This window comes from Anopheles maculipalpis, chromosome 3RL (genome assembly GCF_943734695.1).
Source record: "Anopheles maculipalpis chromosome 3RL, idAnoMacuDA_375_x, whole genome shotgun sequence".
Lineage (NCBI taxonomy): Eukaryota > Metazoa > Arthropoda > Insecta > Diptera > Culicidae > Anopheles > Anopheles maculipalpis.
In genome coordinates this window covers 53882595-53907268 of record NC_064872.1, presented here as the reverse complement: position 1 = coordinate 53907268, position 24674 = coordinate 53882595, and the positions used below count along the sequence as shown (strand labels likewise).

General features: G+C 41.2%; 2 protein-coding genes across 26 annotated transcripts in view; one reads left to right on the top strand and one right to left on the bottom strand.

The window, feature by feature from the left end:
• The window catches only part of LOC126562092 (transmembrane protein 161B), a 496042-nt gene that overhangs the window by 9750 nt on the left and 461618 nt on the right, over positions 1-24674 (top strand). The gene's annotated exons all lie outside the window — the stretch shown is intronic.
• LOC126562376 (CUGBP Elav-like family member 4) overlaps positions 5559-24674 on the bottom strand; it is a 339360-nt gene continuing 320244 nt past the window's right edge. For 13 of the 25 annotated variants that reach the window (XM_050218857.1, XM_050218873.1, XM_050218867.1 and 10 more), the window contains 7 exons: positions 13664-13904; positions 13417-13563; positions 13194-13304; positions 7672-7749; positions 6162-6338; positions 5893-6057; positions 5559-5700 (listed from right to left, as the gene is read on the bottom strand). In XM_050218857.1, the coding sequence (XP_050074814.1) occupies positions 5930-6057; positions 6162-6338; positions 7672-7749; positions 13194-13304; positions 13417-13563; positions 13664-13904 (882 nt within the window). In that variant the 3' untranslated portion in view covers positions 5559-5700; positions 5893-5929. The remainder of the gene's footprint in view (positions 5701-5892; positions 6058-6161; positions 6339-7671; positions 7750-13193; positions 13305-13416; positions 13564-13663; positions 13905-24674) is intronic. The other 12 variants (XM_050218859.1, XM_050218864.1, XM_050218858.1 and 9 more) reach the window with 7 other exon arrangements.

The window sequence follows — 24674 nt, the reverse complement described above, 5'->3', positions numbered from 1 at the left end:
AAACTGTTGCTTCCGGTTAGGAAAAAAGGTGGCACAAATTCAAACCAAACGAAATTCCCCCGATTGGAACAGTTTCGTCGCCACACGAAGATCGCTCTAACTGAGCTACTGGATTCAGTACGGATTTGATACGGGCGTAAATGTCACCTACGTTTGCATCAGAGCTGTACACAGCGAGCGAATAGTCTACAGACTCGTACAATCCGTGTTATAGTGGGATTTTTGGTTTTGTTTCTCTCATCTACAGGCGTTACTTTGTTGCATTTCCTGCTTGCTTAATACTATAAATTACCTTCGCTTCGTTTTTGTTTTTTTTGCCACGATGATGCTACATAGTCACTCCCCATCTCCCAGTTAAGTAAATGGCGCAATCTCTGGTTTATGTGCTATTTTTCAGGAAGGAAATACGGGACACGAAACAAGGGACAGGTCTAGGAGGAAAAAAAATCTAGCTTTTAATTCTCCAATCGATTTAGAAACAAAATATTATTTTTCGGTTAATTTTCCTAATTTTTCTTGTAAAAAAAATGGGTAATTTAGGACCTCAATTTCTTTGACATGTGCAAAGCAAACGAAGGAAATTTTCGCACCAAGAGATGGACCTGGCATGTAGCTAAACCTCGAGAATAGGGAGTTGGACTCAACTAACTACACTTTTACTTTAGTGGGTAGGCAGCTTAGGAGGGATACAAAGGAAAGTTCCCTGGCTAGTGAGCGAGAGAAAGAGAGAGAGAGAGGGATAAAGAGAAATATAAGGGTTTGTGAGAGAAAAATCAAACCTGACGGAAAAGTTTCACAGTTTTTTCTCTCGAAGAAGGTGGGTTCACGTTCGTTGGGCTGTAGTCCATTGTTTTTTTTTTTTCATTCATACTTTGTTGTGTTTTTGTTTTTATTTAAATCTGTTCAAGTAGCTTATATGTGTGGATTCACTGGGTGTTCTTATTTGTTTTTTTTTTAAATTCTTCTTTAATAACTATTTGACTAGTCTTGTTTACTTGTTTTGCTATAATGTGGGGCATTTTCCTTGGTTCGAATCGAACCGAAGGATCATCCTTAGTGGTGGCGCATCATTAACCTAGCAGTGTGTAGTTGTGTGTGTGTGTGTGTGTGTGTGTGTGTGTGTGAGTCGTTAGGATGTTTTTGCGCATTAATTCGCACAAATACGACAATATGGCTCTGGTGAGCTACTTCCACACAACACTGCACTGCTTTACTGAGCATTGGAAAATGAAACTTTTAGTTTCGATAACTGATATGGCTTTCAATGCATAGTTCAACGCATCCACACTGCCGCGCATCTGATCCAGCTTTTAATGGCTGTCGTATAAGTGTTAGACTTTTGCCTAGGTTTATGCTAAGGGATGCTGGGGGGAGAGGGGAGTTTGTTTGCAGTTAATAATGTTTATATAAGTAGAGTAGAGAGAGAGAAAAATTGCTGCATCGATTTTACATCTATATACAGGTGTGTATGTGTGTGCGCACGCTGCTCAATTTGTCTACATCGGTACAAGACTGTTACCGATCCGGTAACTAGTGTGTGTGTGTTTGGTTGTTTTTCCTTTTTCTCTGATTTCTTCACAATCTTTTCCACGCAATTTGGCAAAGGTAAGACCATTTTAGTTTAGATATCGGGTTCATGAGACTTTTTCCTTCTAATGTTGTGTATAATCTGTGGCTCCATCTGCGGTGCCTCACCACTAATTGCGCGCTCTCTCTCTCCCTCTGTTTCCCAGCATACCTTCAGGGATAAAAGAAGGAAATAGTTTCGGCAGTTAGCTCGTTCGGTTTAGTGGACTCGAAACAATTAGGAAAGCATTAAAACTTTGGTAAAAAATCGAGCGCGAGGAATCGGGAGAGCAAAACAAATTCAACGACAACGCCCTTTTTTCCCCCAAAATGGTTCCAACATGTAGGAGAACCCGAAACCAATTCAAACCTCGAGCAGCACATATGTTTGAGTAGGGTTTTATCAAATCTGGTAGTTCGGTGTTTGCAAATCATACGTTGAAATCACAGCCCATTTTGTTGGTTTATCTAACAATAATATGTTTCCAGTTTAGGTTGTTTTTTTTTTTTTGCTTTGTGTGTGTTTTTCCTCTGTAGCTGTTCATAAAACCCTACTTGCAGTTAAAGCAATCGAAACGTAAAGTATTGTTCGGTGAACGGAAATTCTAAGTAGCATAGAATCGGCAAAACTCATCACGACTCAATGTGCCTAAGCTTGGTTCATCCCTGAAGGCATGTTGATCAGTAAAATCCGCCGAGCTTTCAATCGTAATACAGTGTTGTGCGAAATCTGGTTGTGGTGTAAAGGTAACTAACCTGCAAGCTGACACGGTTGATGCGATGCAAAATTTGGGGGAGAAAAAAAAAACCATAAAAGCTCGCTGTCGTACTTTTATCATCCGCATTACAAGAGTGTGTTAAGAAAACCCTTTTTCCTAGTATACCTATTCATTCTCTTGCGGAGCGGATTGTTTGAGAGTGTCGGGGAGAAAATCATTATTACCACACTACTAATTATTGTAAAATACGATTTTTCTTCTGCCCTTGGGTTTTGGGTGTTCGCGCGTAAATCTAGCGTAAATCTAGCATAAATGTTGCACAATGTTTTAAAGTTTTTTTTTTGTTTTTGGTTTGTTGTGTTAGAAATGATGTACCCCCGTTTGTCGTGCAGCAATACTACGCCCAATCAATACTTGCCCTCCTCTAGCTGGCACGAATGTACCGCACCGCGCGATATACAGCACGAGCTGGTACATGTTTTGTATTTCTTTTTGGCTTTCCTTAGCTGTAGATTCTCGTTTCGAATAGGTTCCCTTATGCGAGTTGATTTTTTACTTTAAATTACGTCTCTCACAGGCCCACAAAACAAGTGTTTGTGTCCTACGGCGTGGTTTAATAATGTTACCTTAAACTTTGATGCGTGAAGTAAATCGTTCATGCTATATTATCTACTACATTCCCTAAGGTGGTTTGAATGTGTATGCGTGTGTGTGTGTTGTGTAAGTTGTTGTTTTCATTTAAACTTTAGGCAGGAATCCGATTACTAGACTTTCCAAACCTGCACCAAATGCAATGGCGGTGCAGGCTCCTGGAGGGATGCAAAACTACCGAGAACGCAAAGCTCAACGATGGCGGGCTTGTGTAGTTGTGTAAAGATGATATAATTACCTTAGCCTACAAATGACTAGTACGATGAAGCGGTAAACCCAATGCGCTGTTTGCAATATCTTTACAAAAATTGTCACCAGCTCTCCCTCTTTCGCTCGTAAAAGCATGGCCGTCAGTAGCGAGATAGGGCTGTTGAACGGCGCATAAACCTTTTTGGAAAATAACTTTGCGTGTGAGTGTAGTTTTTTGTTTAAATTTATAAATACAAATTAATACTGTAATAGGTAAAACGATGCAAAAACTGGTCTAGAAAACATAAAGCATGGTAACGTTTATGCATTAAAGTCTCAATATTGGGTTAGGATTGAGCTAATAACTATTTGATTCCTTTGTCATAGCTTTTTAATACTAACTTTGGAGGATGGCGGGCCGATTAGATCGTAAACAATATTAGTAGAAGTAAGGTAAAATTCGTATTTTCGCTGCCATCGGTGGCATTGAGGAAATGTAAACTTTTTGGCTACATAACATTCAGCAAGTGAAGAGGTAACGAGAAGCTTAATTCGTTCAACTTAACTTAAACACTATCTTTCAAACAAAGCAATAGGAAATAAAGCAAAAGGAAATAAACTACTCAAGACTGCGCGGGATCAAAATGTAGGTATTTTTTTTTTCAGAGAATATGATAGCAAGATAGAAAGAGATAAATTATTACTATCTAATATAGTCCAATAAGTGGGCGCTCTATTATGATTTTCACCTGTGCGTGATGCGTAGAAAGTATGTTAAGAATAGGTTGTTACAATGTGTCCCTAAAGTTTTAAATGTTAATTATTTTACTCTTTACCACTGTCCCGGCCTGTTTGAAATGAAAGTGATTTTTTTTTTTTTTAGTTGAAAAACTTCCTACGGCCTGTCCTGATGAAAGTGTGTGTTATTGTTGCCAAAGGTGCATACTTTGTAATTGCACCCAATTTTTAAAACTAATTCCTGTGCTGCAGTAGTAGATGCAGTTGTGGGTTAGAGCTTGTAGCTATCTAAACGAATAACACTCCTTTATTTGATTTTACTTGAGGCAAGTTAGTTAAACTCCTAGCTTCGGTTGTTTTTTTCTCATATCTGAAATTCCTTTGCAGTCCAACGAAGCCTAGGATCAGCAAACATACGCTAAAAAGGGTGCGCTACTAACATATTTGTCGTATTTTTTTCTGTTGAATAAACGCTTAAATAGTACGTTATCATTGTTCTTTATCGGATGTCGATTTAAAGTAGATTTTAGTATTGTTTATGATGAAGAAAAAGAAGCGCTTCTAAAATAATGGCTGATGATGATGGCTGTGGTTTTTGTTTAAATGAGAATGCTAATATCTATTCTTTAAGTTGATCAGAATAGATGGAACTATGTAAACTAATGGATCAAAGCATTTATCACTTGCATGTTGATTTCCAATCCACGGTGTATTTATTTGACAAGCAGAAGAAACGAAGTGAATTGAAAAAAACGGTGCACCTTACGCGCCTTATCTACAATTCCATTGTCATTGTGTACGATGCATGATAAAGAGGTTTTCGACGTGAACATTAAGCTTAAAACTTGAATGCAATAAAACAGAGCAAAGACGTTAAGCTAACTTGAAAAACTCTATTTTTATAAAATTTGCAGCGGCAAATTTGTTATTGAATTGAAGAAGCTTTTGATAACCTTCGCTTGCTCGTTGATCGTGTACTTGTGATATCGCAATTGTGTCGGTGTAAACGTAACGCGTAATACAAAATACTGTGCGCGAGAGAAACTGTACTGAAGTATCCAATTCAACGATTTTGCCCCTTTGCGCTTCCAATGCCGCTAGCTCGTTTATCCTCGTTTAATGAACTTATGGGCAATGATTTTCCTTTTCTATGAGTGTTCGATTATTATCTAGATTGTAGATAAACTTAAGTTTAAGATAATTTACTTACTCCTCCTATCCTATAACCACGACATGACACGGTTGGCAAACTTTGGACTAACTTCCGGCTTTTGTTTTTTTTGTTAAATAGTAAAACAAGTTTCGCTTACGCGTGTGTGTGCAATAACGTCGCTCTACTTTTCCTTTGCTCGTCCAGATGCAAACCTTCGGCATCGCACAGCATCGTTTGTCCTCGGCACACTTTCTGAAGGTTCAACCGGGTGGCTGGTGGCTGGAATACTGCACCAAAAGCACTTTCGATCCCCCACCATCATCTCCATCGGCTGCATCTTTCGCTCGCACGGCCGTGCGCGTACAGTTGGTACATAGGTAATTTTTCAAGACAAAAGTCACTGACTCAGCAGTGTTTGTATAGCTTTGTAATCGTGTTTTTTTGTTTCTGGTAGGATTTTTTGTATTTTTTTGTTTGTTTGTTTTGGTTTTATATATAGAGTAGCTTAAATGTTTGTTTTGCTCCTTTTCCATATGTTTGTAGTTAAGTTGTGTCTGTGAGTTTATTATTTTATTTTTAAGCGATTGGTTGTAGTTTTGTTTTGTTCTATTCATAACTGCACTGATAATTGATGATATTAGATTAAATTTGTCTAAGGATTAACTTCATATTTTAAAGCTTCAGCTACGGATCAAATACATACGTTTTACGTTCCAGTAATTCGAGTTGCCCGTTGGAGAGGCGCAGCAGAGCGTAAAGAGGAAAGAGAAAACAACATCATCATATAACACTGAGCAATTGAACGGAGATTTAAGAGTGAAAAAAGGGGTTTGGTGCTTCAGAAAAATGAGAATATAGAATAGTAACAGTACTCACCAGAAGCACTCTTTAAAGCGCTTTTAATCTCTGATTGTTAATAGGGTCTATTCGCATCCTTTGGTCTTTTCAGCTGAACTTTCAGTCTTTTCATACCAATCTGAAAACCGTTCATGGCTTGAATCGCAGCTTGAGCGCTGGCTGGATTGTCAAACGATACAAAACCTGTGGCGGAACGGGAAAGGAAGCGAAAACGAATCAATCCCCGGTTCGGAAAACGTGACCGACGGAAGCGCGGTGTAGTGAAGGTCTGGTTGCGATGTACTTACCGAAACATTTACTCTGATTTGTAGCTCGATCGATGAAGACTTTAGAACTTATCACAGTTCCGAAGGGCATAAACATCTGCATCAGCTCTCCGTCACCGAATTCCTGGGGCAGATGGTAGATGAACAGGTTGCAACCTTCCGGGCCCGATATGGAGCACCCTGGGAACATTAACATGTCTTTACAGAAAATTAAAACAATCCATCACAAAACTTAAAGAGGAAGAATTTTGCATATAGTAGTTGCCCAACGCTAGCTTTGTAGCACTGTTGCGAGGAAGAGTAATTGCTATCGTCTGGTCAAACGAGCCGCGGCCACAAGACTAGGCCCAATCGGTTACGTACGGGTTAATTTAATGTATGGTAAAGGGATGTTTGTTAATCGAACGCATTCATGAGTGTTCGGGTTCGTACCAATAGGGATAGGCGGAAAAGAGTGGCTACGCTAACTAGTTGGCTAACTGTTGAACTGTTGCAAGCTTTAAAAAAGTGTGCTAAATACACCGTGGAAAAGGCAAACATGTACAGAAATGAAACACTGAATGGTGCACAGGTAGCAGCAGTACAGAGCTAAGAAGAACAGAAATCCGATAGCAGCATCACTAGCTGGACAGTAAAGGTAGCCTTTTGGGATTTAAACTCAAACGTATGGGATTGGGATCTTTCGGGTATTTCTATCAACACTGTACTGTAATGATCGAACAGTAAGAAGTACAGCTTGCCTTTGCTAATTGCTCGTAAAGTTGAGGCAGAGAATGAAGCTTAATTTGAAGCACAATGGTGCTTAATTATGTCATGATTTTATAGTTAATTTTGTACGATTAAAAGATAAGCTGCACTTCAACTCGAACCGACCAGATAACACACATAGGAATGGCGAAAAATAATGGGATTCTATGATTATTGTTAGAAACAAGTGACCAATAACGTAAAAATAAACACGCACACAAACACACAGAAAAGGACATTGCAACAAACACACATGTTTACAGAACATACATAAAAACACAGAGAAACATCTACGAGCATACAGAGATGAACGTTGGGAGAGCAGATAAAACAGTTTTTGTTCAGTCTCCAAACAGCGAGGAGAAGAAACAATCGTACTGATTGCCTTGCAGGAATTAAGAGAGCAATTGAATCGAACGCCTTGTTGTGGCATTTTGAGAAATGGCAAAAACCCAATGCACTGCACACTAAAGCAGCCAGATAGTAGTGCTGTCACACATCCATATAGCGTGTGTGTGTGTCTGAGCCGGGTGTAACAAAAGCAAGACCAAAAAAAAAAAAAGAAGAAGACTGTTTATCATTCGCCGGCAATTGTGAAATGACTAGCTATCTGACTGCTTTTGGTGCTGCCCGCCCGGAACTTGATTGTACTGCAAGCCGTTTGTGGGGTTGCGTTTTGTGGAACCGCTGACGCGGAATGTGTAATTTATTTCATTTCATCGGGTGTCGCTTGCTGCAGACGTTCGCTCTGGGCTTTTGAGGTGTGTGGGAAGGCGATGCTTACCTTCGCGCTGTGCTGGTGCAACGGCGGCAATCGGTTGCGGTATAGCTTGCGGAAATTGTCCATAAACGGCTGGGTAGGCTGTTAAATTTACAAATTTACAATCAAAAAAACAAATATACATCAACAACACACAGTAGAAATATCGATCGGAAAAATGGAATGTGTGGAATCGTAAAAGGGACGTGTGTACTACTACGGGTTTGGCAAGCATCGAGGGGCAGCCTGGTTTGGCTTTTACGAAGGGGGAGGCTATTGATGAATGTGGCACGCAGCATCAAAGTGCAAATGCAATGACGCTAGTGTCTAGGGTCCCACAAGTACACGCTTGTGCTGACTTACTGCGCTGATTACTTTGCATGTACTACTATGAATTTGAGTGTGAAAGAATCGAAACTTAGGAAAATAACATAATTGTAGATGAACTATGAGAAAAATACTGAAGCTTTCAAGACAATCGTTGGGATTTGTTGGAAGGAGAAGGTTGATAAAACCTAGATCGTGTAGAGCAATATGTTGGATGTGATAAATGATGAGCATATGTCGCCAATCGTCGAATCTATCCCTGTTTGTTTCAAACTTGATAAAGTAAAATAATTGAAAAGAATCGAATACCAAGAATTCAGGAATTAGTCATCTTTTTTTGTGACACTGTCTATGAAAAAATTATTTTTCTTTTGTCTGGTTTTTGTATATTTGGAGTCTCGTTTGGAGACATGGAATTTAAAAAATTTAAGACCTACATGTATTACTTTGTTAAAGATAAAAAGCTTAAAAAAATCGGTTTCCATTCACATTTTTGTTGTACATAATTTTTGATTGTACAAATAATAGCATGAAAATTCAGGGTAATGAATTTGGAATTTGTATCTTTTCAATGTATTATCGCATCCATAAAAAATGCTAATCAAAAACACAAAAATGGATTAATATTACGCGACTAGTTGATACCACCTAGTTGAAAAGTCCTCACTTGGAGGAAGCATTTCGGGTGAGAATAGATGAAACAAAGGGATTTGCTTCCACGTGTTTCCAATCATAGATAAATTTACCATGATGAAGATATAAACTAATAACATTTTATTCAAATTAAAAAATGAGTTGTGTACGCCATTTGTTTGTTGCCAAGAAAAAGACAACAGCAAATTTAAGTGGCAAATGGCTCCACAGCGGTTTATCGTTAGCCAGACAACTTATGGTTTGCAAGAAATAAACGCGCTGAGCTGCAAATTATCGACCGTCCCACCGCAGACCGCTTGGTACCGCCTGGTGATTATTGTCGAGGGTTGAAACTGTCACATAATTCAAGCTGCTAAAAACCAATTGCCTAAAAGTATTGTTTAATGAAATGGAAAATTCCGTGAACTGCTGAATGTTCTCTTTCGATCCACAAGCGCTCGTAAGGGAACATTGAACAAGACAACACAACTACAACGCGACTCCCAAGAACAGTACGGGTTCGTTTCTGTTGTTGTGACCGTTGTTTGAAAAGCCTTTCTGAATTTTTTCTTCCATACAGTATTATTCCTAACATACATTTCTGTCGTAAAAAAAATGGCTTGAACCCACTTCCCGTGTGAACGGTAGTAAGTATCGGAATTGTATAAAAGCATGCAGTAACAAGGGAAACTGGCGGAGAAAGAAAAAAATAACAAGCCCATAATTTTCCACACCAAACTCATCGTCAGCGAACCCATATCCACTGTGCTCGGCTCCGATCTGTTACGCTGTGAGGGTGGCAAAATAACCGAATCGAATGGCAAGAAAAACAGGAAAATTCATTGCTGCAAAAAAATAAAAATGAAACAGACGACATAACGGATCGAATCCATGTAGGTGGCTCGTATGAACAGCGCAGCAAAAATTGGTCCATTGAACAGCGGAAGTATAGTTCTATCCGCCTCCAAGAATCCACTTAAACCCACGACCAATGGCCTATTCGCTGTTCATAATCCGTTAAGGGTAGTTTTCTTTGTTCGAGCCAACATCCGTCCGCTGTGCCGGAATCCGGAATATGGCGGTAAAAAAGGCAAAAGTTAGTGGCAGTAATAATAAAACGGGATCGGTGCATAAATCTTACCAGAAAATGGCACACCACACATTTTTGGGTCTGAGCAAAAGATGAACTTTCTGTTGATTGTTTTGAAGAAAGTGGGCAAAAAACGCATAGAATACGCTTGTCTTCTTTTGTATGCTGCTTTTGTTTGATTCACCTTTTCAGCAGAAAATGATTGGATTTTGGTAGTTGTTTTTTTTTGTGTGGCACAGAAATAGAGGCGATAAAACAAAAAGCTATTTTGTTTTCATTTTGATAAATTATTTGAAGCTCAGTTGCATAGTATTCCAATTATTTGAAGTGTATTAATGTTTGCAAACCTTTATCAAGCAGAAAGGCAACATCGCGTTTGAAAATGTTGTGCGACGTTAAACCTTCAACTATAAAACCCCCAAATGGCACCACAAATAACTTCATACTGCCTGCCGCACTGGCTGATGCCAACGCAATCTGCATTGATGTCTTGATTGAAGCAGCGCTATGTTTATATAAACATTTCCTCAGGCATCAGCTACCAGTCTGGTATGGTGGGATGGCACGAAACAACCTACAACCGGTGGTTGTACGGAAGCGTGCGGGACACGGCGAGCATTTAATTCTATTAGCAATTTCTCCGTCAATATCCGCTTTTGCCTTTGGCGAGAATGGAAGTGCGTTTGTGTGCCGCTCACTGTTTGTGAACTTCTTTGTGCCCTGCCGCTCGGAAAGTCACCCACAAATCAAAGCAATACTGACAGCGTCAGCGTTGATGGAGACGCCTGGTCGGCCGTGTTTGAAAGTGAGAGGGGTCCGGAGGAAAAGCAAGCGGTGGACAGAAATCAGATTTAATTTACTTCCGCCTCATTGAGATTCACGAAAATTTCCCCCGACAGCTCGAATACAGCAAAACCCACAACCACCTCGGTTGCCCATGCCCCGTGCTTCAGCTAAGCGCTCTGGATGGAGGCGCCCAGTAGCGCACGGCACTGCCGTTCCGAAGGGAAAACTAATCACGAGCACAAAGGCAAGGACAGTTTCAAATTTTTGCACCATTTAAACGTCACTGACAATTTGTGCACAAGCGGGAGCGAAAGTTTTGTAACGAACGGAATGGTGCCACCGGGCCGGTGGCAAATCTCTATCAGAGTTTGGAAAGTTGGTTGTCGCCTGCTCTTGGTACGATTTTCAGACAACTGACTTTGTTTTTGTTGTGTGCCTTGATACGAGCTGTTGCACTACGTGTGTACGTTAAACAAATTGCACAACGCATGAACGAATCGGTTGTGCAAAAAAAAAAAAACAAAAAAACATTACCATCGTGCGGAGTTGAACAGAAAAAGTGTTGCAATTTGCAACTAAGTTGTTATTTACCGTCGCAAAGTTGCACAGCATCTGATCATCGAGAGACGGTGAGCATGAGAAAGGTGGCTTTTGATAGAAAACAGAACACAGAGTGTGCAGCTTAAGCAAAAGTAAACAAAAAGCAGGACAAAACACAACACAACGGACGTCGCCCATGTTTCGCCCACGTCCGGAAAGAGGTGGTACAAATAAAACAAGCGATAACTCTGCGAAACATCCCGATGAAGGGCTGAAAATGTGGCTAAAGCGAGAAAGTACCATCACAAACTCGCTGACATCAAACCAAATAGGAACGTTTGCAATAAAAAAGATGAGTCGTATAAAAACCATCTTTCGTGCAGAAACGCCCGACGCAAGAGGGGGGGCAGTGCAACTGTTAATTCAAGCACTCCCGCATACACACACACATACTGAGAGGAGAGAATGGAAAAGAGTGGAAAAGCTCCGCATGTTTCATTTCCAGTGCCGGTGCATGGTAGTGAAATGCAATTAAAGTTTGTTATTTGTTTTCGGGTGAGAAAGTTTATAATTTCAATGAAACATGACTCGCCGACTGTGTTCGGGGAGGAGGTCCGAGTCGAGCTGCTGCTCTAGAGCAGTAAAGGGAAGGGAATATTTGTTTTTTTGCTACCAAGTAAGTTGCATTTTTTAACCTTAGCTCACCCTGTCATCCATCGCCTCACTTGAGCGAATGAAATGGGCCACATTTTTCCTACCAGAATTGGATTGGCCATCGAATAGCGTTGGTGCTCGGGAAGATCGTTGGAGCGATCGGAGCGGGAGTTGATATTACTATTTTTAGCTCTCAATTATACCTTCGTGCACTCGTGCTTTATTGGTTTTGAGTAAAGGCAGAAATAAAATAAATACACGCACGAGCTGAAACAAGTGTGCATATTTTTGCATTGCTGTAATCATGCCTCTGAAATGCATGTGCATTTTCTCTCGGGAGGAAGCGTTTGATGTACCAAGTGGTGGGTGTTTTTATTTCATTTTCAAGTGTCATGAAATGAAAATGTACATTTTGTAGAGCAAACATTCGGTTTAAACGGAGGCAGTTTTGGAAGCTTCGTTGAGTTTAGAGCGATGGTATGCGAATTAAGTAACGTACAGCATTTGATTGTTGTTTCTGTACAATGGGCCACAATTAAAATAAAAATTGAATCAGATTTTAACAAACGTTTCACAATTGTTTTTTTTTTGAATTTATGAAAAATGGAATGATATGAGTCGCGAGCTTATTAGCGAAACTTTTTCGATCTTTATCTTGAACAGTTGAAATTACAAACACATCATAGCACAAACAAGAAATTCGAAACGCTTAAATGAAAAATCAGCGGTTTGAAAGGTGCCAGTAAGGTAGGTGGGTACAGAGGGACTAAGAATGTTGCATATACAGAAATATCTAAATAATCGGGAAAAAACACATCGACACATAAACAATGAAACGACGACGGGCGAAGACAAAATCACGGAGCGCTTTGTAAACAATGAAGTAAAAAAAAAAACAAAAAACAAAACCAATAATACACATGTTTGATAACAGGTAAATGTAACGACTATAGCAGTAGAAGATTAAAATAAAAAGAAAGTTATAGTAATAATGTGGTCTGTAGAAAATATAGGGAAAAAACATAAGTCAGAAACAAATAAACAAAAGAGTAGATTAGAGTAATGATTAGAATAAAAAGAAGGAGAACAAAGAAGAAGAAAGAAAAAAACGATAAAGCCAGGTAAATGGTTACAAGTACAAAAAATACAACAACAACAAAATCAAAACGCATAAAACCACTGATGGCGCATCCGATAAAGATGGGAAAAAAGTCAAATCAACCAGATAACGATCAAAAAATCACAACACAACAACACGAGTGTACAGCATTACATCGGACATCGGTCAATCGGTCATTATGAGTATTTTGGGCCGGATAGGTGGTATAGAGGGAGCAGGTTGGTTTAAGACATTACATGGTACTAGTCTAAACATTATGGAACGAGGTAGCAATATATATATAGAGAGAGAGACAGTTCTAGATAGATAGATAGTAATGGGTGTACGGTGGGGAAGGTGGGGCAGGTGGTTTAACCACTAAGAAACAGTGAATAGAAACGACTTGGTAGAACTTACCGACACCGGGATACGGCTGGATGCCAGGATAGGCGGCGTGCGGTAGGGCGGCGTCTCCGTTCGGAAGTCCTTGAGCGGGTATCGACAGGTGCAGGGCATCTACATAAAGAGCTGCATAAATTATTGCGGTTCGACAGATTGTGGGTTGAGGTTTCGGGGTTTTTTTATTTGATTTTTGCTTGGAAAGTGAAAGAAAACGACTGGATGTGCTTAAAATACTTACGTCCTGGGTAGGTTTGGGGTATTCCGTTGGTGTACACAGCCTCCGAACCGGCCGGTTGACCATTGGGCGTTTGTGCTGCCATATTAAAGGTAGGCATGGTGGGCGATGGTAGAGAGGGGATGGCACCGTTTACTGGCTGTCCGGAACCTGCAAGGAATAGCGGACGAGTAGCCCGTAAGTGTTGGTTAGCTATGCCGTGTACAACACCGTACGGACGTATCTAGTGCCAGTAGGTCACCACACTTACCGTTCAACGCGTGAGGTATTTGTGTTGCTAGTGCAGCCATGGGATTGATATACGTTCCTTGTGCGGTTGCGGCAGCCATCAGGGCCGCCTGCTGCTGCTGGGCGTAGGCGCCGTACGGTCCGAACTGGTTGAACACAAACGGACTCAGCAGGTTCATATGGCCAGCCATTTGCTGCATACGACGGAGTTGCCTCTCTTTCTCGGTGTCAGCAAACTTTACCACTAAGCTAGAGGATGCACCCTGCCGAATGCAAAACCATGTCCGATAATAGGGCACGTAGAAAAGTGGCACGATTAATAACGTAAATCAATGGAGCGCACCAGCAAATCAGCCGGCTAGTTGGTGGGAGAATGATATTGGTGGTAGGGTATTGGGGGAGTATGTTTTCGGGATGGGCTCATCTCTCTGTCGCCCTCTGTCTACACGCATAAATCATCATCCTATTAAGTGGAGCTAAACAACACAGCGAAACGAATAATTCATATCCATTTACATGGAATGGCAAGGATTAGATGGATCTGTTTCTTTTTACTGCACAGGAAATGCTACAACGAGAAAGCGATTGCGCCACGGACTGCTTGCGAATTACGCTAACACAGTACACTATCGGGCCTGATGGCAGCTTAAGATAAATACATCAACAGCAACACAAACGGCGAAAGAATGAACATTACTATGATAGCGTTTTATTATGCCACATTCTACTCGCTGCTATGAAGAGGCCAGCCATTGTTGGAACATTCTTTTTTTGTTTTTTTTTTTTGCACGAGGACACACCTTTTCGCTAAAGAGCTGGCACAATAGGGCGCACCGTCGTCGGTGGTGGTTCAGCCATGATTAATTACAGCTCCAGATGGAAAATATGTCCCCACACCTAAGGCGCAACACACTCAAAGGTACGGCGGCTACCGCGAAAACCGAACACACAGCGATATACAAATGGCTAAGTGGTACAGATACACGCTCAAACATAAACACACAACACAACAAATACATTGACACACATACACAATAACGAAGACAATATCTGCGCGGAAACATGGGATACAGCGCAAAGCTACATTTCAGAAAAGCAATTACGGCTATTTATGCTTAAACGTTGTTTGATAAGACATGGAGTTTTAGGGAAAAAATGCATTATTTATGGTTCGTTTTGTATTTAGTAGTTGAAGAGCATACGTTGGAAAACTCCTTCATGGGTTTAAGGATCGTCTTCTGGATCTGGTCGCTTAATATAGGAAGACTGAAAATGGGTTCCATTATGACTTCAGAGAGTTTTGGTGTACCTGTTTTGACACCAAATAGTTGAAAAATCTCTTCATGCGCTTACGGCCCCGGATGGGATTTGAACCCCGATCCTGCCGTTTAAAGACCAGCGTCGCAGTCGCCTATACTACCGGGCCTTCCTTGATTATGATTGTTACATGTCATATTAAATACAAGCCAAAATGATCCCCACCATCAAACATTTACTTGCTCTAGTTAATGCCCTAAATTTAGTTCAAAAACAATTTCTCAAAAATATTACTTTTTCAAACCCCAGAGTGAAGACAGACCTTAAATCTTTATTGTGCTCAGTAAAATAAATACCGTAAACATATAGCATAAAACAAACAACCAAGAACTGATTTTTCTGTTGAACTATTCCTCTTTGTGCCCTTCTGAAACGTGAATTAATTTTAAATCACGACACTCACTCCAGCAGTCGTTTGGATGCGATTGACTGATCAAAACTCAACCTGTTGCTGCAGGAAAGAAGACAAAGCAACACAATAAAACGCGAGCCCTTCAAGCGCGCACGATGATACAGATATCGTCATCGTGCCTCAACATGCTCGCTAACCCTTAAAAGGGGAAAAGCAAGTAGAAATTTTAAACATGCGAAAAAAAGAAGAAATGGTCGTCTTTTTGCAGACCCGTATGGTAGGCTGAGTGGTTCGTGTCAAGAATTTACCAAAGGGTCGTACTTAGTCACGTCACGTCACCGGACTAAATCGTACCCTTTCTTCCTCAAAATAAAAAAGCAACTATCTTTATGAAGTTTTCAAACACCTACAAGCGCTTCCAAGTGAACCATTCTCCCCCTCCCCCCCCCCCCCCCCCCCCCCAAAACTATGATAGTCATTTCCGGCCCACTTCCTGACTTTTGATGAATTTCCATTGCATGATGACGTCCTGCCATAAGTGAAGACGAGGCAGTAATCGCTATCAAACTGTTGCTCGCTAGCATGATTCCGACAGCGGAAACCTGTTGTTAGTTCCTAACCTCCTAGCATCATAGGTTATTGCTATCCGTGCGTTCTGAAAGACGTTTGGTTCCGGGTGTTCGGTCACACGTTTCAGGCATTCTTTTCGTCAGGCAAAAGCGACCTCCCATCTCCAGTATGCTTTCGAAATACGTCTACGTCATCGTCAGTAGAAACCGTTATTCTATGGATGTTTCAGGTTCGATATTGAATAGGAAATGATCCATAAGCAAGGACGCCAGGAGCATGAGCAGGACAAGATATGGTCAGAACTAAAGATAGGAAAAGGACCATCAAATTGCTTCCTTCATGTTTCTGCCACACAGACGGCCAGCATAGCATGAAAAACCATTGGCGAAAAAAGAAAATTGGTAGGCTGGTAAGAAAATCACCACCTTTAGACTGATTGTCATCACCGCTTTGTGACAAAAAAGGTATTATTAATGATGGCGATTTCTAGCTCGGCGCTACCCACACAACGCCACACGCCTCCTTTCATCCACCGTTCTAAGTAAAACATCAAAGAAATGAAGGATCGGCTTAGAGCCGTATGATGTTGTGGAAACATTCCTGCAGCACAATACGGTCACGAAAAGCTGGAATATTATTGATTAACGTTGGCAGGTCACAGGACAGTTGCCGGTGGGATTTGATTCAATTGGAGCCAAGGGTGCTCACCTTGCCATTGACTCCCGGGGGCGTGCAGTGGGATACTTTGGGGTTAATTGATGACAAATTGAAAAGCTTCACCCGGGAGGTTTTGAGCCGCACAATCAGGAGTTTGGGGAATGATTTATGGAATCTTGTGTCTAATAGAATTGTTGTGATAAAGAAACAGTTTTTTTTTTAATTCTTTTGTTTCTTCTCATTCTTTCAATGATGCTTCAAAACCAATCATTGAAAGCAAGTAAGATAAAACTTCAAAATTGTTAGCAGTCATTTACATTCTATAAATCCATTATGCTGTTTCCCAAAGAAAGAAACTTTCAATAAATTCAATCGACTCAATTGGTGCAGAAATAAAACACTGAAAGTGTATAATGGAGAAACTCCCGGCTGGCGAGCGATGAAAATCTCTTCAAACAATAAATAAACCGTCCATTACGACGGGGCGGACGTTTCGAAATCGATTCGACACCGGTACGAAAACCAGTGCTAAAATACGGCCAACCTTCTTTTGGCAGAGTACGATAGAACCAGAGCCTGCAAGGGCGAGCTGGAGGTGGATCGGAGCAGAAGACGATACATTTTATTGAAGAGCTTTGGCCCTAATTGAATTGAGTTGATTCGTTATCCTCCGTGTAATGTGCACACACTCGGGCCACTCGCCACATCTACTTGAAACTTCATTCCATCAATAACACACCCACCATCCACCTTGCTAGGAATCGGAAAGTACAGCGAGCGCTATCATCATCATCCCTCCAGTGCGCACCTGCGAAACCGGTGGAACGATTTTATTTCATTTGTTTTATTTACTGAATGGGTTAGTGCTGGGACTACCTTCGAGTGGCCTGTGCTAGCTTTCCAAGTGCACGCTGCCTGTTTTGGGGACCCGTCAATGCGGTGGTTCCCGATAGGTGGTGGACCCCGTTCGACCTCCTCGCAGCGTAAAGTGAACGCTCCGTGGGGTGTGGCTTTTTGCGGTGTGCTTGTGAAAAACTCGAGGCTCTACAGACAAAAGCATTCAATATTTTATTCATTTCACCTTTTTCCCATAGAGAGTGAGGCTAGGGCGAGAAAATTCTGTCTTGTTTGCTGGGGGAGAAATCAACAGATAGCAAAAACTTTTACCGTTGGCCGGATACTTGAGGTGAAATCGGTTCGCCTTGCACAGTCGGTCGGTGCCGTTTGTACTCCATGCATTTAGGATGTACCCGAAAGTGTATGTACCCTTAACATTGCACCGCTAACTTCGACGTTGCAATGGCCAAAACGGGTCGCTACGTTTGGTTGGCGCTGCTAAGCTACGCTTCAAGGATCATACAAGTGGATCTTCAGTTGGATGGATTCTCCGACAACGGAAGGTTTGCTCCCAATGGGCCTGTTACATTGCATCTGGTAGTGCCACCCACCGGTGAAGATGCAACATTGGATCACAGTGAAGCACCATCAGCACCGCAGTGGGTCCCCGGGTGCATCTGCCAGTATCATCAACATCATCTTTGTAGCAGCTTCTTGCCGGAATGGAGGGTGGAGAAAACAAATAAAATGTCTACTTTCATCCGACTGGCGGATGCAATTTCTGTGCCATGTCTGTGTGTACGTTCCACGTAGAAATGTAAGAAAAAGCGCAAATATGATCAAGGGATTGTAGCAGAGGTTCGTTTCTTCTTTCGCAACGGATTTTATGTTGGAAGGCAGCATTTAATGTATCCAAATTTGTTGACATTATTATTTTGCCATCATTGGGGCATTGTGCTGTGGTTTTTGCCAAAACAATCTAAGTTGAAGCTGTTGTTGCAATCCAAAAAGAATGTTGGGCATGAAATGATAATAAGATCTATTTCAATCGTGCATCGTCATGTCCTGTGTGATTTGTTCTAATTATTTTGAATGAGTTTATTTACTACAGCTGGGTAACTGTCAACCAAAACCACCAATCTGTCATCTCACAAGCAACTTTCTTCATCTTCCAACATCTTTTATACGTGCGCTGAGAAAATGTTCCAACAAATCACATCTATTTTCACCAACAACATAGAAGATAGCAAGAGCCGCACGACGGCTTTTTCCTTCTACAAAACCACAGTATTTTCAAAATAACGATCCGAAAATGTGATATATTAGATGGGCTGCTTAATCTGCTCGCCTTAAGAAACGGCCAACCATGAGCATCGTTCATACAGATACCTCAACCACCAGCTGGGAGCATTTTCGTGCTGTAATGCATTGTGCATATAATGATAATATTCATAAATTGTCATGACCGCACCCGCCGGCCTGCCGGTTCGTCTAGCCCTTCCATACGGTTTACTGCTTTGTGTGAAAACTGTGCAACAGGCAGAATGGTTTAGCTTGAGGCGAAACAACGGCCAGATAGCGACGACTTGTACTAATAATAATAATAATACAATACAACTTCCCACTTGCCTCGAATGGGGGAAAGTGTGGTCTTCGTTCGCCTGAGCTTTCCATGATGCTCTTGCCGCTGCCAAAAAGGAGCGAGTTCAGCGTTGTATGAAGAGCAGAGGCGCAACTGCAAAAAAGCAACAGTAAACACGAACCGCATGTTGCATGTTCCGGATCCTAGTGCAGAGGGTTTTGGATTTCACGCCTCAACGGAACGTGGAATCGACACTGGAAAAGGGAGAGAATATAGTCAAGGAAAAACCCATGCAGTCGAGTAAGTGTTTACGATTTTCCTTTTCGTCGCATTCCAGCTACACGATGCAACGGTTCACACACACACACACACGTCCTTAGGGGTCTGATTTGAGGTTTGGGAGTTGTATGTTTTTTTTTCTCTCCCGCGCTCTCTCTCTCTCTCTCCCCCTCTTGCCCTCCAATCACACTTTTCTCGATACGTTCTGCTTTTCGTTGGCAAAGTTCCAAAATAGCTTCTCAAATAATAATGAAAGCGATTAAATAAAGTTTAATTTTAAACGACCCCATCAGCGTCACTTGCGCTGCCAGTCTGGCGTTTCTACCGGACGTTTGGATTGTAACCTTCCCGCCGCTCGTTAGTAGGATACGTTGCCAAACGTAATTTGAAGGAAGGACCACCGTGAAGGAATCCTGGCAGCTGTGCGGGCTTTGAATTTTTCATGTGAAACGTGAGGTTGTTTTTTTGTTGTCGGTTTGCTTGCTCGGCCGGACAAATGGTAAGTTTATGCGGATCGGAGGTTTGTTTTTTTTTGCTTTTGTGCACGTGTTTGACGGGGAGAATCTGTGTGTTTGCTCGACGCTTTATTGGTCCACTGTAGCGACCGTGTTTAAGATGCCGATTCCCTTCCAAACTGAAGGGGGCTTTTTTGTTCGGGGAAAGAGCATTTCAGTGTGAAGAAGAATGGCGGAAGAATGGCCCTTTTTTTTTTTGTTGCTTTCGTTAGCGGTGTTTTTTCTCGGAAGCTACTGCTGAACTGATGCTATTGAAGAGCCCTAAAAAGTACACATAATTAGGTTATTAAAGAAAAATTGATTTGCTCATCGTTCGTACCGGTCATTTGCGATACCGGCGCGGCCTCCAACATGAAGGGAACATGATTTTGGGGCAAAGCAAATATTCCTTTGCGCGCTCACGAAGTTGATGAGGCTTGGCCTTTGTTCGTTGCTTGTTGTTGCTGTTTTTTTTTCCTCTCTTCTGTTTGCTCTTTCGATCTTCATCACTCGTGATGAAGGATGCTGCTCAGTGTTCCTTTACTGTACCCTCATTACAGCATGATGGGCAGAACGAAGCTTAAAGACGCTTTTACCCTCGCAAGTATCAAACGCGACCGTGGCAGTAGCATACAGGTAAAGAGGATCGACGAGGGGAGATAGCCGTAAAGAAAAATTAAAACTCATGTACCGTTTAATATAGCTTCCAGTGCACACTGCCGTAGCCAATGAGCGACGACCATTAGCCCCGCTGCTGGTCATTATACGCGTGGTGGAAGTCAAGAGAAAAATGGGAAAATCTTTCAGAGCCGATAAAAGTTTTAAAACTTTCACAAACATGCCTTTCTTTTGGATGAATAGAAAAGCAACCAAAATATAGAAAAAAGGCACAGATAGCCTCACGAACAAATGATTTCAAATCAGTTTTTTTTTCGTTGCTATCTGATGGCTACTTTCACGCGAGCTCGCAGTGCCGCAAAAAATGGCTTACAAAAAAAGTTCATCTCTGTTAGGCAAGATGGATGACGGTTGCATGCATTTTGATGGTTGGTAAAATGTGGAAAGTCATGAAAATCAATAAGCTATGAACATTAATCATGATGATACTACAAGGTTATTTTCGCTTTAAAAAAGCTGCAGCAAACCTTTTTATTTCTTTCCTTTTTATTTTACGCTTTAAAGCTTGAGGCAGAAATTTTTTTTTTAAAACATTTTGCATTAAAGCGAGTCAGGATGATTTACAATTCATGCAAAGTGCATTGTTCGTTAGAAATTCTAGTAAAGAGGAATTTTTGTTTTTGTTCCCAAATCCCACACGTCTGGATAATTTTCTATCAAGAAACGAATGAAAGATTCTTCTACCGTGTGACACATAAAATATTCCCTTGCTCTTCTTATGGATGCAGATGAAGCAAATAAAAATTGCATGGAAGGTTGAAATTTTCTATCCGTCTGTCAATTGATGGAATTAAATTTCCCTCACTCGTTGTGTAAAAGCGAAGGAAAACTGATCGCTTGTGCTAGTTTGTGCGGAACATACCCACACAGTTGGCGTTCGTCGGTGTATTACGTTGGCCGGTTCCGTACGTACAAGTATGTGTATGAGCATCCGGCAAGGGTAAGCGATGACAGCGACAGCATGTCGAACGTTCGAGCGCACGTTATCGGCTCGGTGATGACGATGTGCCCGGAAACCGGATGTCGGAAGCGGTACTTCAAATTTTAATCAAATTACTACCTAATTCAATATCCCACCCAAAACCTCTCCCGAGGGGATGGAGGTTCGATGTCTTGCCGGTGGTTGTCAGCAGGATCGTCCGTGTTTGGTTTGGAGACTGACGTTTACTTTACCAGAGAGGGCGAACGGGAGATGCTGCTTGTGGGATGTACGTAGGTAATATCTGTGTGAACAATATTCGTACAAATTTGTGTAAAGAGGGGGGGAAGGGGGGGTTATATAGTTATTCCGTCATGTGAGGGTTTACTTCTTTTTTTCGTATTGCAATCCAAGGTTTGAAGAGAATACATAAGAACAAAAAATAAACATCCTGCCGACCCTTCAAATTTAACTTTCAGAATGCAAACAGAAAATATAACGCAAAAAAAAGGAAGACAACTACTAGATGATCGCATACGGTCTATTTAGATGTAAACTACATCGAGATGTTCGCAAAGATGTTCGCTCCCGTTTGCCGTTTGGGTGTAATCGAAATCGAATAACTAGACTTTTATCGATCGTTGGAATAGAGGACCGGTAGACTGGAAGGGAGAGAAGGAGGAGAAAAAAACGTAATGCTCATCCATCGTAACCACAAATCGAACTCCTTATGTGAAATAGACCGATATCTGGGTGCGTGTAGGATGAAGAAGTAGCGAGACAAGTGAGTGTTTGGATCACTTCTAGGCTCATCGATAATCGAACGTGCAAACGTCAGCACAAATGATTATCGTTGGCAGACAACGCAAGACACATCGATTGCATGCCTTTCAGTTTTCGCACACAAAAGAAATAAGTATATTGTTGTTGTTCAGGTTTCTCATTCAGGTAATGCTGTCTCTGTCAGAATTCAGAAAAGAAATTCATTTGTTAATTTGTCTCCTTAAGTGTTTTATGCTTTAAAATTGAAAAATCTGATTTTCTGATCTGAAAAAGAGATGGTTTTCTACATAAAAAAACTCCAAGAGAGAGAAAAAGCAACGACGCATAGTACCAAGTCAGATCGTGAAGATCACTTGAATATTTTCATCACATTTACTTCCATTTGCCTTTAAGAGCATCAGCTCAGTCTAAAATAAAAATGCATTCAACTGAGACATGCACGAAGAAAAGCGGCTCGATAACTCGGCAGACAGATAGCACCAGTCACTGGTGAAGAGACAGCACTGGAAATCGAGCAAAACACGTTCGTCAGCATACAGACGCGAAATGCTTTCACGTTCCATTCAACCGTACTCCACTCATCGCTATGTGTTCGCTGATGTGTCCTTACGAAATGATACGTCACAGTCCATTGAGTTTTATATGAAAATTGATAGAAATTTTTGCTTCTTTCCAGGTCGCTTGGAAGAAAACACTGCATTTTTTTCTCGTTCGCTGAAGAAATGTTGAGCCATTTGACATGAGCTATAAATTATTACACACTTCCACATTTTCCACTGTTCTCTAAGAACGCCGTAGAAAGTATAAAATGGGACGCCCGCAATGCAATCGTTCACTCGCTCAACGATCTCGAGCATCTCGGGTAAGTACCGCATGCCCTTTGTTCGGATCGGTCAGCAGCCCAACGAACAGCAACCGACTGACACCAGCACACGGGAATATATTTTCCAAGAGCATTTTCCACACTCTCATTATATTGCATGTCTCGAAGAGCAAGTCAATTGGGTGAAAAATAAATTTTCAACTCATTCGTGCGGAACGATACGAAGTGTGTCTATATATGTGTGTGTGAGTGTACGTGACCATACATCGTGTTTTCTCCAATTTTATTCATGACTCGAAGTTTAAAGTACCATCAACACTGGTTTTCTTCCACCATGTAGAGCTCGTGCAGAAATTAGGTTGACGATGTATGACAAATGGGTCTACAAACTAGCTCGCACCGTCTGAACGAAAAGCATTGAACACGTTTCAGTTTGAGCAGTCTTGATTAGGCTAAAGTGTGGTGTGGTAAATGAAAACAATGGACAAAACCGGTCTCAGGTTGCGTTCGAAACGAAAGACCACCGATTTGTTCCACTTTAAGAGGCAATAATTATGCTTTGTAATGTAAATAGCGTGTTACATTAATTACATTGTAAGCGTTACGATACTTACACAGGCCTCTGTGTGAACTGTGTGAGTAGTAGTTTGGAAAAATAAAAGTGAAAAATATATAAAGCAATGGTACGTTTCAGCACAACACGCAAAAGAATGTCGTCAGTAATGCTGAGTAAAAATGTTAAAATGTTTGGAACGTTTAGCTCTTCAGCTGCAAGGTGTTTTCTATAAGGAACAAACTTTCCATGGCAGCAGAATTTAAACATTTAAGCCACTTAAGTAACATTGTTTTGCGTTGCATTTGAACTCGAAATTGTTTTTGCAAGCTAGAGGCAATAAGCAATGGCAACTTAAAATTGTAAAGTTCAAAAACACAGTTTGGAGGCTTTCAGCAAACAAACCACTTGAAGAATAGCTATTCACAGTTTGCTTGTTGCACTGTACGTTTGTAGTAGTACAAAGCGGAAGTATTCATTTATCTGTGCTGTTTTTTTTTTCGTATCGTTTGCCTCCTATATCAAAGCACTGTTCCACTTACGAAAAGTTGGCGATACTTGTTTGCCGTTTTTGAGAGCACCATTACTTGGCATTTGGCGCGGGCCGCGAATACAAATGGAGCTATGGTTTAATTTAACACAAAGTTTACGCAGTAAGCAACAAAAACCGTACCGATGGCACTATGGCAAGAAAAACCTCGACCAGCGCAGTGAATCGACCAATGGATTGGGTGTTGTTTCGTTTGGTTTTGAAATTGATTTTACGGTTAACTTTGTTTCCAGTCGTCCAGCATCTGGCCCCCACCAGAGGGGTGCGGAAGTTTGGCTATGGTGAGAAGAAGAAGAAGAAAAAAAACGGTAGTTGTTTCTTCCCATCCCCCAGGGAAAAAGCCGCGGAAGAAAAAACGGAAGGAAAGTTTTGCTATTCTTTGGAGGGCTTGGTCTAAAGGCACGGAAGTTTTCGACGGTACCGTTTTGTAAGTAGGAAACGATTTTCTCTTCGGAATATTTTTTTTTGCTCGGTGTGGCTGTGGCCCAGTGCGTTTACGGTAGTTATTTTCAACAGGCTTAAATTCTTTAACGAATAAAACTTTCGTTTTGGAGAGTGTTTTTGCTCTCATATTAGTGATGGCTTTTTGTGGGCGCACTCGAGGGACTTACGGGTTCTTTAATTTTGAATTGCGCGTTT